The sequence below is a fragment of the Carassius gibelio genome, chromosome B11 (genome assembly GCF_023724105.1).
Source record: "Carassius gibelio isolate Cgi1373 ecotype wild population from Czech Republic chromosome B11, carGib1.2-hapl.c, whole genome shotgun sequence".
Taxonomy (NCBI): Eukaryota; Metazoa; Chordata; class Actinopteri; order Cypriniformes; family Cyprinidae; genus Carassius; species Carassius gibelio.
Window position 1 is genome coordinate 6,317,836 of NC_068406.1, and position 15,135 is coordinate 6,332,970.

The following is a 15,135-nucleotide window of genomic DNA, read 5'->3' on the forward strand; positions in this document are numbered from 1 at the left end:
GTTAACAGGAAGAGCCCACTACAAACCTGAGCTCTGATCCATATATAGAAGCCTCACAGTGATGTATTCCCTGTGATTGTGTTGTTGTAAGGGATACTACATCTCAATTCACTCTGCTATTTGATCTGAGCTGTTTTTATAGTGACTATCAACAAAATTAAACATGACTCTAATAAAAAGGCCAGCGTTAGATGTGTTATCAATAGTATTTTTTCATTTGGGCAGCATCTCTATTGAAACACTATAGTGCTCTAGGCTAAACGGCTTCCAGTATTCACAGACACAATATACAAGTACATGAGATTCAAAGCCACACATGGCAATAATGTGCAGCACATTAATAATAAGTTTCTCAAATCATGTGACACTGAAGACTGGAGTAATGGCTGTGGAAAATTCAGCTCTGCATCACAGGAATAAATTACATTAAAAGTATATTAAAACATTTAAAAAAAAGTCATTTTCTATTGGTCAGTGACACTGGTCAATGAAGTCAGAGACTTAGTCAAAACTAAAACATACACCTCTGGCAGTCCCTCAGATCGCATTTGATTGGCTGAAATTTAAATTAAATGTCACGCTACTTTAAACACAAACTCAGTCAGACTAAAAGCAAAGAAACTTACGATATGCACACACGCTTATTTGAGAAACTGATTAATGAGAGTGTGACCAATTGACAGGACACTTTGATTCGCTGACACTAACACTGATTTGAAGGTTAATGAAGGTCTACTAATATCGGCCTGCATGAATGTCATGCGTCTGCTGTCCGGTTCTGTTATTCTGTGCTAACCCAAGCAAAGACATAAAGGCTGTCAGGATTACAGTCTAATCAAATCAGTCCCGCCCATTAGGGATCAATCTAGCTAGTCCATAAAACCTGTTATTCTTGTGTCTAAATACTGTATGACTACTCCAAACAATATACCCCCAGAAAGGGGTCAAACTGTTTCAAAACACATTAATTTATAACATTTGTAGTGAACAGTCTAAAAGATTATTTATAAACAAATAAAGTGAGACAAAAATGGCATTTAATTAATTAATGTTCAATTTTTTTCTCATAAATCTTATTTAGGTATGCAAGAGCAGCAAATCCATGTACATATTTTTTGGTCATGAAAAAAAATTATTCAAAAAGGGGGTTAGTAGCCATATGCATTTTTGACTCACCATGGCATTTGACTATCCATAATTTTGTCAATAATAATAAGTCCTCAATACACTATGGATTAGTCCATTTTGGTTTGTCTCTTTCAGTTTCTCATTTTGACTACCATATTTGTAAACAATTCAAAGAGTCAATGTATTTGCTACATAATTTTACCATATTTTTTAGCATTATTAAAAGGGTTATTTTATCAGATGATATCACTCTTTAATGCATACGCTACTAGTCAAAAGTTTAGACACACCTGAATTAATATTTCACCAAGATCTAAAAACTGCAGGACAACTTAAAATTGTATGTATTATTATTAATATATTGTTAATAATAATTTTGTTAGTAATACTTAAACTTAATCTTTATGATGCCGGTGGACACATCTGTAATTACATGATTTAACAACATCTTCGCCTTAACCTAAAGTAATCTTGACAAACGGTTTATGACTTTAAAGCTTAAACTCTACCTGTCATGACACAACATTAACAGTGCAACAATAGTTTATTAATTTGCATCAAGAGTACTCTGAGTCAGTCAAGTGAGTTCTGACTTTTATTTTGAAATAGCAATACAAACTTAAAATCCTGAAAAAATTGGTAAAAAACTAATTTTCATGCCAATAGTTCAAAAGATGACACCTATTCTTTTCCATTTTTTTGAGAAAAAATATCTAAAAATGTTTTGAATATAAAGAAAAACTGACAGATTCTCTGTTTGAAACATGTCTTTTTGTTAAAGGTTGAATTCAAATCAAATACTGTTATACTGCCCATAATACTTGAGATCACTCAAACCATAGATGGAAATGGGACAACCTTATATGGTGCTTGGTGCTAATCCAATGGAAAAGTTTTGTACTGCTCCCAAAAACAAAATCTTACTGGAAGCTAATGTTTTAGCCTCATTCAGACTGTTAGCCCAAATCAGATTTTTGTGCAAATCCGACTGAAAACTGAATCATATTTAAATAGTCAGAACAGCAATGAACTACATGAAATTTGTGTTTGGTATGTGGTTAGAATCCTATTCAAATTGTATTCCTGGAAATCTGTTTCAGTCTGACCAGTCAGAATGGATTTAGCTAACTTTTTCACAGCATGTAAAATGTAAAAACGGCAAACTTTTTTGTAGAAAACAATGAACGTCTTTACAGAAATAATCTTGTGTTGTTGCGAACTGCAAGTCAAGCGGAAAAAGACAATATACTGCTAGAATACGCACCTCTTTGAGTTCTGAAGCAAGCGGAGACAGCAGCGCGGAATAAAGCTCCACATTACAGCTTCCTGCATTTCTGCCGCTGCCTCATAAATCAAAATCCATAATAATCCAGCGCTATGAAAACATGTTATGTCGTAAAACAACATCTGTATTACAAACTGCATTGCTGATATTGTTATTTTTAGCATTGGCATAACAACGCAATGGCATTCCCATAGAAACCAACGCACATTCCGTAAAACGAAAGAACGCTTATGGACACTCAAATCGGATATGAACAGTTCAGATACACTGTGTGGACAGTCAGTTATTCAAATCAGATTACATCCAGATATGCACAAAATCGGACTTGGGCTGACAGTCTGAAAAAGGCTTTTGTGATATCAACTTCAAATTTGGAACACTACTCGTGTTCCAATATTTGGTTTGGATTTTCTGGTAGTTTTAGAGTTTAGCATTTTGTAAAATATAGATCTTATACTGTATAAAATATTGCTTTTTACATTTTTTGTTTTCAGAAACTTTAACTTCCAGAATTTTTTCCAGGTTCGTTTTTCTACCAATGGCCTTCTTCAAAAAGAGACCAAACTTAAGTCTTTGCATCAAATCATTCAAAGTTATAACAGCTTAAATTTCATTTAAGTTTCATTTTCAGGTCTATGTTCAAAAAGTAGAACTGACAGTTAACAGGTTAAAATAACTTTAGGATTTATGCGCCAATTTCAAGTCTAAACTCTTATAAAAGTAATGGTGTGCTTCTCTTCAATAAGTTCACAAGATCTGAGGCATCACATATGCTCACAAATAATACCGGAAGGGTTGCACCATCAGGGGTTTGTTCAAACCTCTAATTCGAAGTTTGAGCTACAGTAATAATGATGCTTGCCTTAGCAAATTAATGCTAATTATGGTAATTTAACATAGAACACAAAATTACTGTGCTAAAGGTGGTTGTATGACTACGAACAGGATAGATAGCAAGCCAAGCACTGTAAACAAACTATGGAATGGTGCAGCCTGGTAGAAATTGTATTAAGATAAATTTACAGTCTGCTACCACATGTGCCCTATCCCACACTCTCTCTTACTCACACACACACACACAAACACACACAAACACTGGGGAATGCAATATTCAAGGGGTTGGAGAAATAATCAGATAAATCCCTGACAGGCAGATCAAATGACCAATTTAGATCTCTATGGCAATATTAGACACTGCTGATTAAATTATAGAAGGAAAGTGCAAACAAAACCCATCGTCAGAGGGTGGAATAATTGGTTATTCTACCCTAATGTGCCCACTTGTGGTGTTATAATGAGAATTCACAGGAGCCGAAGAACTGACAGTAGCTTCTGCTGTTTGTACTTTGAGTTATACTAACCATTCGACTCCAATTAGAGATCGATTCTGCCTGTGGCACACACAGGGTTAAAGCTGAAGTACTGAACTTGTGGATTAAAATACTGTAATGAAGCACTCGAAGTAACCTGACAGAGAGCATAGTCATTTACTTATAGCTGAAGGAGAAAAACAACTAGCTGGGTGGAAAGGAAAACAATTAAATAAACCTAGAGAACATGCGGGCTTATGCAAACTCCCACGCTCAGGTATGATGAGGACTTAAACCCTAAAAGTATATCAACCTCTGATGATTTTATTAAAGAAAAATTTTAATCAAGATATTAAACAGTTCATGTTGTCTGTGTGCATTTGTGTGCAACTCACTTGTCGAGTGCTGAGCCCTGGCTCTGGTTGCTTGTCAGCCGGGAAAAGACGTTGCGGTCGTTGCGTATTCGAAGTGGAGGGGAAGGAGGAGGGGTGTAGCCTACCTCTGGACTTCTGACATAAAAAAAAAAAAAGAAAAACAATACACGCAAAAAACAGCATGTTTGATTAAAGTAATCAGAAACCTAATATTTCAGAACATATCAACAGCTAACCTGATACACACTTCACCTTTAAGTATGTTAAAAAATTACAATTCTTTTACTCATACTCAAGTTGTTGTCAAAGGCTACCTTCAAATATTGGTTACCAAGATTCCTCACAATATATATATTTTTTTTCAACAGAAGATAAATACTCACATCGGTTTGGAACATCTTGAGGGTGAGTAAATATTGTGTCATATTGCCCAAGTCAAATTTATTTGTATTGTACCATTAAAATTAACATGTTGACTAAAGTAGTTTACTGCATAATATTGATAATAAAATAATAACAATAACAAAAACAGAAAATCTGAAAAACCAAATCATAATATATATATATATATATATATATATATATATATATATATATATATATATATATATATATATATATATATATATAAAAATATATATATATAAAAATATATATATATATATATTTTTTTTTCACATTAAATTCCATTTATGTTTTTGTTAATACAGCACAAAGCACTAGTCGACTAAATGAACGTAACATGAAAAAGATGAATGCACTTTTGGACGTTGAATGTAAGGGAAAATGTCATTTTGGAATTTCTGTGGTCTAATGTGATATTGTTCATGATCTTGTTCATGATGAAACTTTATTTTATTGCTGTAATTAATTTATAGCGTTAACAAGATGAACCGTTGAATTCATGTTGGAAGCGATGACTGAAGAATGTATTTTTAATCCAATGCCTGTAAATAAGATTATTGACCAAGTTCAGAGGCTGTCATATGTGGATCAACTTACTATGTGGTGCATTTTCACCAGTTTCAATATGAAAAATAACTTTCATATTGATTCAATGAATTTATTGTTTATATATTATTATTTATTAATATATTTTTGTTTGCAAAACTAAATAATTAGTTTTTACATTTCCATTTTACAATATGTCTAAGAAAATAATTAAAACAGCTTTGAAAAATGTCTTTGCTTTTAGATACATAAAGCTGAAGGAAAACATTTTTATGTATTTTTATTACTGTTCTATTGTTCTGTCTAAAGATCAGATATCTGAATAAAGATATCTGAATCTGAATCTATGAAATAAAATGAGTTAGTATCACTAGTATTAGTTTAGCAATTTTATTTATTTATTTAAAGTCCTGTCTTTAGGAAGCATAATGAAACTGTAGTAAATTCAGTAATAAATTGAGATCTTTTTTTTCCTGCAGATCTCAGTTGGAAACCTTGGGGGTGAAGGGGATGAAGTTACCTATATGGCTGGCCTCGGTCGTATGACTGCCTCCTTGTTAAGGGAGATGTGTCAGATCCTCTGGACTGCCTTGGGCTGAAACATCAGCATAGAAATGGTGTTATTTTCAAAATAACTGAATAACTGTGAGGAGACACAATCTAAAATTCTCATCACACCCTGATCCCATATAATGGAATACAATTTATTCCAGCACGAGAGGGTTTTGCCTGACAGCTGCACTCACAAAGTGTGTCCTCTGACAGGCAGGCTGATGGTTCGAGACACCAGATCTCTGGAATAGACCTCTTTGTGGACCAGGCCGTTCTCGTGGATCTCCGACAGAGAAGCCAGGGACTTAGTGATGTTCTTGGAGGTGAGGGTCAGAATCGGGCCCAAATACTCAGCTGACACTGCCTTCATTTGTGCAGCTAGCCGAGGCTCAACCTGTGAGAGGAACTGCATTAAATATTTCAAAATACTACACTGCCACCTGCTGGTTATAACACACAGAACAGAAATAAAGTGCTTTCCAATGCTGATGAGCACATTGATTATAGTCATGTCAAAAAACAGGACCAAGGCTGAGTTTTACCTTCATCTTAAAGTCATCTTGACTCGCAGACAACTTCATCTGTGAAAACCTGTAGCAGGAAGTTAAGCAGTGAGGTTTATCAAATTTATATTTGATAGATTACTTCATGATAATCATCTGTGGATGTACTGTAAGAATGTACTCATACCCGCCCTCTGATGCCTGACTGAACTCAGACGCATCCTCATCTGTGCTCGCATAGCCATTCTCTGAGGAATATAGGAAACATTATGAAGAATTCATTACACAATTACAAATATAGCTGCAAGCAGCGATTACCGGTGTTCAAGCGTATTAAAGCATTTAAGAACTAAAAAAGGCATTATGTATTATTTAGGAAGACTGTATATATGCAAATAAATGATTAAATAGAGCATTTATGCCAGTTCCACGTAATTTACCATAGAAGTATTTTTTGTTACCTATATAAGTCTTATAGCGCCACCTACAGCACAATTTCCATAAAAGTTGGTATGCATGTTTAGAATCATATGCTGTATGTGCTCACCTAGTTTTTCATTTTAGTTTGGAATTTATAGGCTTTTGGGTCCATTTGGCCAGGCCCATTTTCTAAACGACCTTTTTATATCAATTCAATTCAGTTCAAGTTTAGTTGTATAGCGCTTTTTACGATACAAATCACTGCAAAGCAACTTTACCGAAAATTACGCTTATAAGTGGTGACTGTTAGTTTATGTGCATATGACAGGAATTTTCAGAAAAATTCATACAAGACGTAGTCAACCAGACGATGAACATATCTATATGTATATAGAAAAACCTAGGACTAGTTCGCAAAAAGTAGTGTTTTTAAATGATCTTGAATGATTAACAAACAATTTAATTGATAGCAGTTTCTCGAGACAAAGTTGTTCAGAATTAGGGAGCCTATCATATGATATGAATACCATGAGCATGTGTGAAAAGTCATGTAATATACAATCAAATCTTTAGGGCCGAGAGTCAAAAAGACCCACCAAGTTTTGTTCTGATCAGCCTCTGTCTAACAGGTGATCGAACTTCATTGGCTAGTTGAGGCATAGTTATGGATTATGTCATATTATAGCACCACACAGTGGCTAGACTCTATGAGGACGTGGTCTTACATGTGGGTAACTAGTTTGAAATAAATATCTCATTCCGTTGAAAAGTTGTATTCATTTTAGGAAAAGTTTCCTTGCCTCTTTTGAACATTTTGGCATGCCGTCATGACGGTGAGAATTTAAAAAAAGTTGTTGTTTTTTTATAACTATTGATATTCACTCTCCAGCAGAGTTAATTTTAGACCACAAATTGTGATTTAGTTTTAGTCATAGTCTTTTGGTGAAAATGCCATTTAGTTTTAGTCATATTTTAGTCAACTGAATTGTTTTAGTTTTAAATAGTTTAGTCAACAGTTGTAAAAAATATCAATAGTTTACAATCAATATTTTACAAAAGAAGGTTTTTCAAAATATTCAAAAAAGCCCAAAACTTTCCTCAAGGTTGGCAATCAAATCAGTCACATGCGTTTTGTTCTTTTCCAATGATAAAAGACATTTGAGTCTACAACAAGCACTTTAGGAGTTATGAGCGATTTTATACTTTTGATGTATCTTAGGGCGCTATTTTAATGATCTAAGCACATGGTCTAAAGCGCACGGCACAGGTGCACTCAGAGTGTGTCCCAATCCACTTTACTAGTTTAATGACGGGAAAACGGCCGGGTGCATAGTCTAAACGGGTTGTCCCTATTCTCTTAATGAGTTATCGGTGATTTTTGCGTAACATGCAATAAAAAAATCATTTAAATACAATAAATCAAGAAACGTGTCATTTCCCATTTGTTATCTACATTTGCCAGCGCAAAGTCAGAACGTGTCTCCAGAGATGCTCGTGCGCAAGCAAATAGGTAGCTTAATTCTGATACCTACAATGGCTATCCATTACGACATGTAGGCATTTTTATATTCATGTAGCCTAAATAAATGATGTAATCTTTTAGATTTAAATCTTAAATTTTAGAGGAGCATTTTCTACTAACGCGCGCTTTAAATAAAAAAAAAATATTGCCCCCCTTGACTTTACACTTTAGACCAGGTTTGAGTTATGGTGCAGTCTATTATCAGTTCCTCAAAATAGCAACGCGCCAACAACGAACCTGAACACACCTCTTTTTTTTTTTACCAGGACACCCATGGGTGCACAAGTGGGCACAAATGCATTTGCTATTTCAACAATACGGCACAGGATGGGAAAAGGAGAATGAGTTGAATGAATTCAGAGTTGGCCCTGAAAATAGTAAAAACACTCGCGGCGAGTCATGCGTCGGGTGTATGATTGGGCCCATAGCGGGTGTTCACACCAGACTTGTTTGGTTCTATAATAAATTAAAAAAAAGAACAAAAGGTAGATAGAATAGAAATAGAAATAGAATAGAGATTGCTAGTGTTAGAGGTTCAAGTGTGAATGGAAGAGATGTGTTTTTAGACTTTTCTTGAAGATGGCTAAAGACTTGGATCGGAGCTCAGGGCTGCTAGGATCGAATCCGCTAGGGTCATTCCACCAGCAGGGAAGATATAGATAATATAGAAATTCTCACGACGGATGGCTCACCTTGCTGGACATTGTGGATTAGAGCTTGCAGCTCAGGGATACACTCTGCCTTTTCCCTAAGAGCATCCAGGATCATGTGATTGTGGGAAGAGCCAATCACATCCGTCTGCCGCAGCTGACCCTCCAGAAGGCGAATTTGAGCCTCTTTTTGAGCAACTTGTAACCCCTATATACACAAACACACGTGAAGCACTACCATTCACAAGTGGGGGGTCAGTAAGAGGTTTTAAACCATTTTAAAGGAAGTCTCTTCTGATCACCAAGACTGCATTTATTTGATAAAAGAAAAATTACAAAATATTTCTAGACAATTTATTCATGTGTATTAAAGCCGAATTTTCAGCATCATTACTACAGCCTTTAGCGTAACATAATGCTTCAGAAATCATTCTAATATTAAACATTTGTATTATCTACACTGAAAACAGTTGTGCTGCTTTTTGTGGAAGCCATGATACAATTTTTCAGGATTCTTTGAAGAATAGAAAGATCAGCATGAATTAAAAAAAAGAAAAAAAAGAAGAAGTGACTATGCCTTCACTGTCACTTTGTATTGAAACTGAAAAAAGGAATTAATTTATTTAAAAAAACTTTTGAATGCTAGTGTACATATCTGCTGTTTTTTATGGTTTAAATTATAATTTATGTATTGCAATTTCACTATTAATTTAGTTATTCTAATCTACTCTGGATGACCCTAAACAGAACATCAAACCGTTTTGTTGGATTTGTCTTCCTGGACTTACCTTGTCAATAGAGGCTTTGAGGAAGTAGTCCAGGAGAGCGCGAGCTTCGGCCAGCGAGCAGGAACTGATGACCACTGAGGTGTCCACAGAGTCCAGCTCATCCTAAAATAAGCACACTTTATAACCAATATAAAAAAAAAACCTCTATGCAAATATAAGTGACATGTGGTTCAACTACATTCAAGCAAGCAATGAGTCATTTGTGAAATGCCCTGTACCTTGGTCTCCTCGATCTGTACGATGGTGGCCTGGCAGTCTGACAGACTGTCGCTGATGTAGTCGATGTTGGCATTGAGCACCTCAATCTCCTCGTTCATCTCCTGAAGGAGCCTCTCCTCCTCATCCTCTCCGAAGCCCTCGTTCAGTAACTTTTCTCTCTTGCGCAACAGCGCCTCCTGCTGCACGGACAGCTCCTCACGTTTCTGGAAGGAAGATATTATATTAGAGTTACGATCACAATCCAACTTTTACATTGATAAACACACAAATCACTAATGCACACAACAATCATAAAACTAAAATGCACAGGGTGCATAATGTATAATGTAACATGTAAAAGAAATATAAATGCACAAATCACCTTGATGAGGCGATCCATATCAGCTTCCACATTAGTGATGGTCATTCTCTGCATCACAATATCCATGATCCTCCTCTCCAGAGACTGCCACTTCTGACGGGCTGTCTTTGAAAAACTTGTGCTCGTACTTTTTCGCTGGAACTTTTTTCTGCTACTGAAAACAAATTTAGATATACAATATATAAGCTACAGTTCACATTGTAATGACAACAGAAAGTCATTAATGAAAGTCACCAAATAGATATCAGAGAAATCATAAAATGTATTAGATTTACATTAAAAAAAAAAGAATGGAATAAAAAAATTTGCATTTAACTTCCATAATGTCATGCATTTCTGACTGAAAAATGGGCATTGATTGGAGTAATATAAATTGTTACAATTATTATTATTACAATCATTATTTTTATTATTATTATCACTATTATTATTTTAATAATTGCATTCAAATTATTTGTTAAGTTAATCTATCATATCATTCAAACGTATTAAATGTGACAATAAAGAAATATACATGAAAAATCACAAAAGATCTCCATTTTAAAATCTTTAGAATTTTTTATTTATCAAAGAATCCTAAAGAAAAAAAACATGTACAAAAAAAGTATTAAAAAAATGAATCTTTCACTTATAATAATTGTGCATTCATGCCATATAATTTTTACTATGATTACGAGATACCAACTTCAAAAAGCATTCATGTCCTTGTATAACTTGCATTTACAGCGTGTGAACTGGGAGTTTTATGTGAGCTACAACTCCCCATCTCAGATTCATTAGGTGCTATGTGCGATAGTTCTAAGTTTAAAGGTGTGAACAGCTCCAAATTGAACATCATGTGTCGAAATTACAGTAATTACAACATGGCATGGAGTGCAGCATATGAAAAGTTTTTGCAAAATCATCAAATTAAGGCCTTTTCACACTGGCACAATGATGCTTTTGAATCAAAACAATAGATCCCTATAGGGCTATTCACACCAGGGGCGATCATTTGCGGCGTGAAAAAGTGTCAACTTTTTCCATCCCGTGTGTCAGTTATTTAATTTTTTTTATATGTCGCACCATTATGAAACGGGTTGTCTTTAGATTTGAGATTAGCGCTAACATCAGTGGCACGCCACAAAACTTGTATATCCTGTCACTCAGGATTTGTTCAGAGATGAAGACTGCCATCTAGCGCTCAGGATATAAACTCAAAACCAAACAACTTTTAAACATCGATATTCCATTTATTGAATATCGCCAAACAAAATATCGTGATACTTGCAGGTGTATTGATATTTTCTTACACCCCATTCATAATAATTTAATGTAATGCTGTTGCACAGCGGACGATGTGAGGAAAATGCATTGTTGTATGTATAGAAAGCAGTCAATTGTTTCGCGCTCAGCATGAAGCACTGTTTGTCAGCGATTCACCTCACTTTTTACCGATCACGCTCCGTGTGAAACAGCCTTTAGACTGATCTCAGAAGGATCACGTGACAGTGAAAACAGGAGTTATGATGCTGAAAACTCAGCTTTACAAATCAAAGGAATACATTACGATTTTTAAATAAATTCGTATATAAAAGTTATTTGAAATTGTAATTGTATTTTACAATATTACTGTTTTTTGCTCAAATAAAGGCAGCCTCAGAGAACATAAGAGACTGAGTCATCGGTGTATCATGCATCACTGACCTGGCCAGGCTTCCTCCAGTCCCGTGGCTCTCATTCTCTCCCAGGAATCCGTTCAGTTTGGTATTCCACTGGCGTATGATGCTGGTCACCGAGCGAGAGGATTCGTGTTCGGAGGTTGTGGTGCTGGTGGACAGCTCCGCTCCGGAGTCCACACTGGTGAGTTTGCGGACCACACGTCCGGCCACACGCTCCGACATGGGCTTGGCCAGCCGCCTCAGCGCCGTCACTTCCTGCGTCTTCCTCCGCAACACGATCTCCTGCTGGCGCTTCTGGGACTCCAAAGCTCTGATCTGATACTAATACAGCACAGAGAGACTGAGTCAATAATACGACATACACCACCATGGTATCACTCGTTTTTATATGTTAATCACTCAAACCTCTTGTCGTCGCTGCTCTTTCTTCAATTGTGCGATTTCTCTGTTCCTCTCCGTATCGATCATCCTCCTCCGCTGCTGCTCCTCCTTCATCTGCTTCATCAGCGCCACCTATAGGTGGCATGGAAAGCAAGCACTGTGAGAAACAACTAGACAAAAGTCTAATGTTCCCATTCACATAATATTTGCCATAGAGCATTTTTTAAAATCTATGGTGACCCAAAATACAGTACATTTTATTTTCTATATTAATAATATAAGGTTATTTTGGTTTTTTTTATTTATATTTTTGGTGAACACATTTCTTCTTGTTTGCCAGGATAATAGAGGTATTAACATGTGTGCACTTATTTCTGGTCCAGCTGTCACACTGGAAAGTAACAGTTAATCAAGCACACTGCATTATGGGATAGACTTACTTCATACCTTGCTTTTTTATATAATGCCTATTTTACAAATGTTATCTGGGTGCTGTACACTACCATTTAAAAGTTTGGGCTTAGTAAGATTTTTTTTTTTTTTTCGTTTTATTCTCACCAAGGTTGATCAGATCATTATATTACAGTACACACAGAAATTGTTTGAAAAGTATTACCGGTACAATTGAACATATTTTTAAATCTAGTTTATTCATATGATGCAAAGCTGTATCTGTAGCTTCCATTCCTCCAGTCCTTCAGAAATCATTCAAATATACTGATTTGCTCAAGACACATCTTTTTATTCTTATGTTCTTATTATTCACTGTTGAAAACCATCAATGTGGAAACCATCACGCTTTTTCAGATTTATCTGATCAATATAAAGTTTAAAAGAACAGCATTTATTTGAACTAAAAAGATTTGTAACATTATACATTTATTTGTTACTTCAATGCATAATTGCTGGACGAATGTTCATTTCTTGCAAAAAAAAAACCACCTTACCACCAATACTATAGTGATGTTTTAATATTTGGAATCAGCTATTATTTTTATATTTTCAGTTTTAATTTTAGTAACATTTTGAGTGATTTTTCATTTTTAGTACTTATTTAGTACGTATATATATATATATATATATATATATATATATGTGTGTGTGTACATAATGTTCTATTTAATTATTTTAAGTACATCAGTTAAAAATGTTGCAACTACATAAAATAGAAAAAGAGTTTGTATATGTTACAGTTAAAGTTTTTTTTTATTATTATTATTATACAAATAATGAGTTTTTATATTACTTTTAGTTTTATATAACCATAACAACCCTGCCCCAAACTTTTGAACATTAGTCTCTCTCTATACTTGAAAATAGCAGGTACTTTCCCCACTATCAGCATACAAACTTTCATGCAAACTGGGACACACTCTATACCTGAGGGATCAGCTACTTTCATTGAATATTGGTAATTTAATTACACTCTTAAAATAACAGTTAGACACTGTAAGTGTCTTCAGTCGCAATTACCTCTGCAGCTGATGAAACCGATGAAATGTTTAGTTTTTCTCCTGATGGACTCAAGGGGGCAGCGGGTTTCTAAAAATAAAGCTCCGGCTCTCACCTTGGCTTTCTTCATCTCGGCCACCTCAGACTGCAGTTTCTTGAGCTCTCTCTCGTAGCGGCTCTGGTTCTTCAGCAGACGCGCGTGCTCCTTCTGAGCGGCCTGCAGCTTCAGCAGGTCTCGGTTCATCTCCTTCAGACGCTTCTCATACTCCGATTTGATCTTACTGGCTTTCTCCTCAGTGTAGTTCTCCATGGACACTGAAATCACACAGAAAATGAAGGAAGAATCGTTTACACTCCAAAAGACAAAAAAATATCATTTTGTTTGGAACAGCATGAGGGTGAGTAAATGATGACTGGGTTTTAATTTTAAGGGTTAACACCGATTCATATACTTTTGGCCTTTTGCCTTGTACCAGAAATACATCACAAACAACAAAAGGCTGTGAAGCTGGCGGACGCTCACTGAGGTTGTGCAGCACGCGGTCTCTCTCCAGCTGCGTGTCTCTGATCTTGTTCTGGAGCAGAATCAGTTTCTCCTCATACTGGCTCTTCAGCGTCAGGAGCCGGCGCTGGCTGTTCTCCAGCTCATCGATGAGTCTCTGCTTAATCTCGATCTCACACGTCAGGTCCGCTAGATCGGCCTGTAAGCTGACTGAGAGATCAGGAGCCACAGGTCAGGAGGTCAGTGGGAATGAAAGGTACTGACTGGACGTTTGTAATAAACGCTAGGGCTGTCAACAAAAATATTTGTTCAATTAAAAATAAAAATCCACATCTGAATGCAAAAACATTGCATTTGTATTTTAAGTGTGCGTAAAGCAGCCTTATCAATGGCACACAAGATGCGATGATGATGACTTTTTTTAGCCTATCAGGGTAAACCCACTGGATGTGGCGCTGATCATTCAAAATATTGCAGAAAAAGAGAACATCATTGCGGAGAAGATGCTGTTTACGTCAAAAACTGAAACCAATATGAAACACATATTTATCATTTTCTAAAGGGACATCTATCACTCCGGCACTAGCGTCTCGCACAAGAGAGCCGAAGGTTTAGAAAACCACGCAAAAGTTCAACTTTTTAAAAAACATGCCTCTTATTAAGGTCCTTAGTATTAAACTGTATATACATACATGATGCTTTATTATTTAAGCAACATAATTAATTATATATGGTTTGTAAACATTATTTTAAACATTATGCACAAGATGTCATGTTATTTGATTGCTTTGAAGAAACGTGCATTAGTAGTATTTTGTTCGATGCGCCCTCTTGTGGCTTTAGAGGAGAAATTAACAGAAATTATGCTTTTTAAATTTGAATTTGAAATTTGAATAAACGCATCTCAGAATGCACCTTTCTCGTCTGAGTCGGAGTCAGAATCCACCAGACTCTCGTCGCTGTCGAACTCTTCCTCCTCCCTGGTCTCCTCTTCCTCATCCTCCTCCTCCTCATCACAGCCGCTCTCGCCGTGATCATCCTCCTGAAGAGGATACATGCCATCCTGCACAGAGAGA

The 15,135-nt window shown here is 35.7% G+C and overlaps 1 protein-coding gene across 9 annotated transcripts in view; it reads right to left on the bottom strand.

Annotated features, from left to right (window-relative positions):
* kif21b (kinesin family member 21B) overlaps positions 1-15,135 on the bottom strand; it is a 123,630-nt gene that overhangs the window by 22,060 nt on the left and 86,435 nt on the right. For 4 of the 9 annotated variants that reach the window (XM_052568342.1, XM_052568347.1, XM_052568349.1 and 1 more), the window contains exons 13-26: positions 14,975-15,122; positions 14,081-14,269; positions 13,673-13,872; positions 12,130-12,237; positions 11,750-12,045; positions 10,064-10,217; positions 9,702-9,905; positions 9,484-9,585; positions 8,738-8,903; positions 6,291-6,351; positions 6,143-6,191; positions 5,795-5,994; positions 5,569-5,643; positions 4,119-4,232 (exon numbers count right to left, since the gene is read on the bottom strand). In XM_052568342.1, the coding sequence (XP_052424302.1) occupies positions 4,119-4,232; positions 5,569-5,643; positions 5,795-5,994; positions 6,143-6,191; positions 6,291-6,351; positions 8,738-8,903; positions 9,484-9,585; positions 9,702-9,905; positions 10,064-10,217; positions 11,750-12,045; positions 12,130-12,237; positions 13,673-13,872; positions 14,081-14,269; positions 14,975-15,122 (2,066 nt within the window). The remainder of the gene's footprint in view (positions 1-4,118; positions 4,233-5,568; positions 5,644-5,794; positions 5,995-6,142; positions 6,192-6,290; positions 6,352-8,737; positions 8,904-9,483; positions 9,586-9,701; positions 9,906-10,063; positions 10,218-11,749; positions 12,046-12,129; positions 12,238-13,672; positions 13,873-14,080; positions 14,270-14,974; positions 15,123-15,135) is intronic. The other 5 variants (XM_052568351.1, XM_052568343.1, XM_052568348.1 and 2 more) reach the window with 3 other exon arrangements.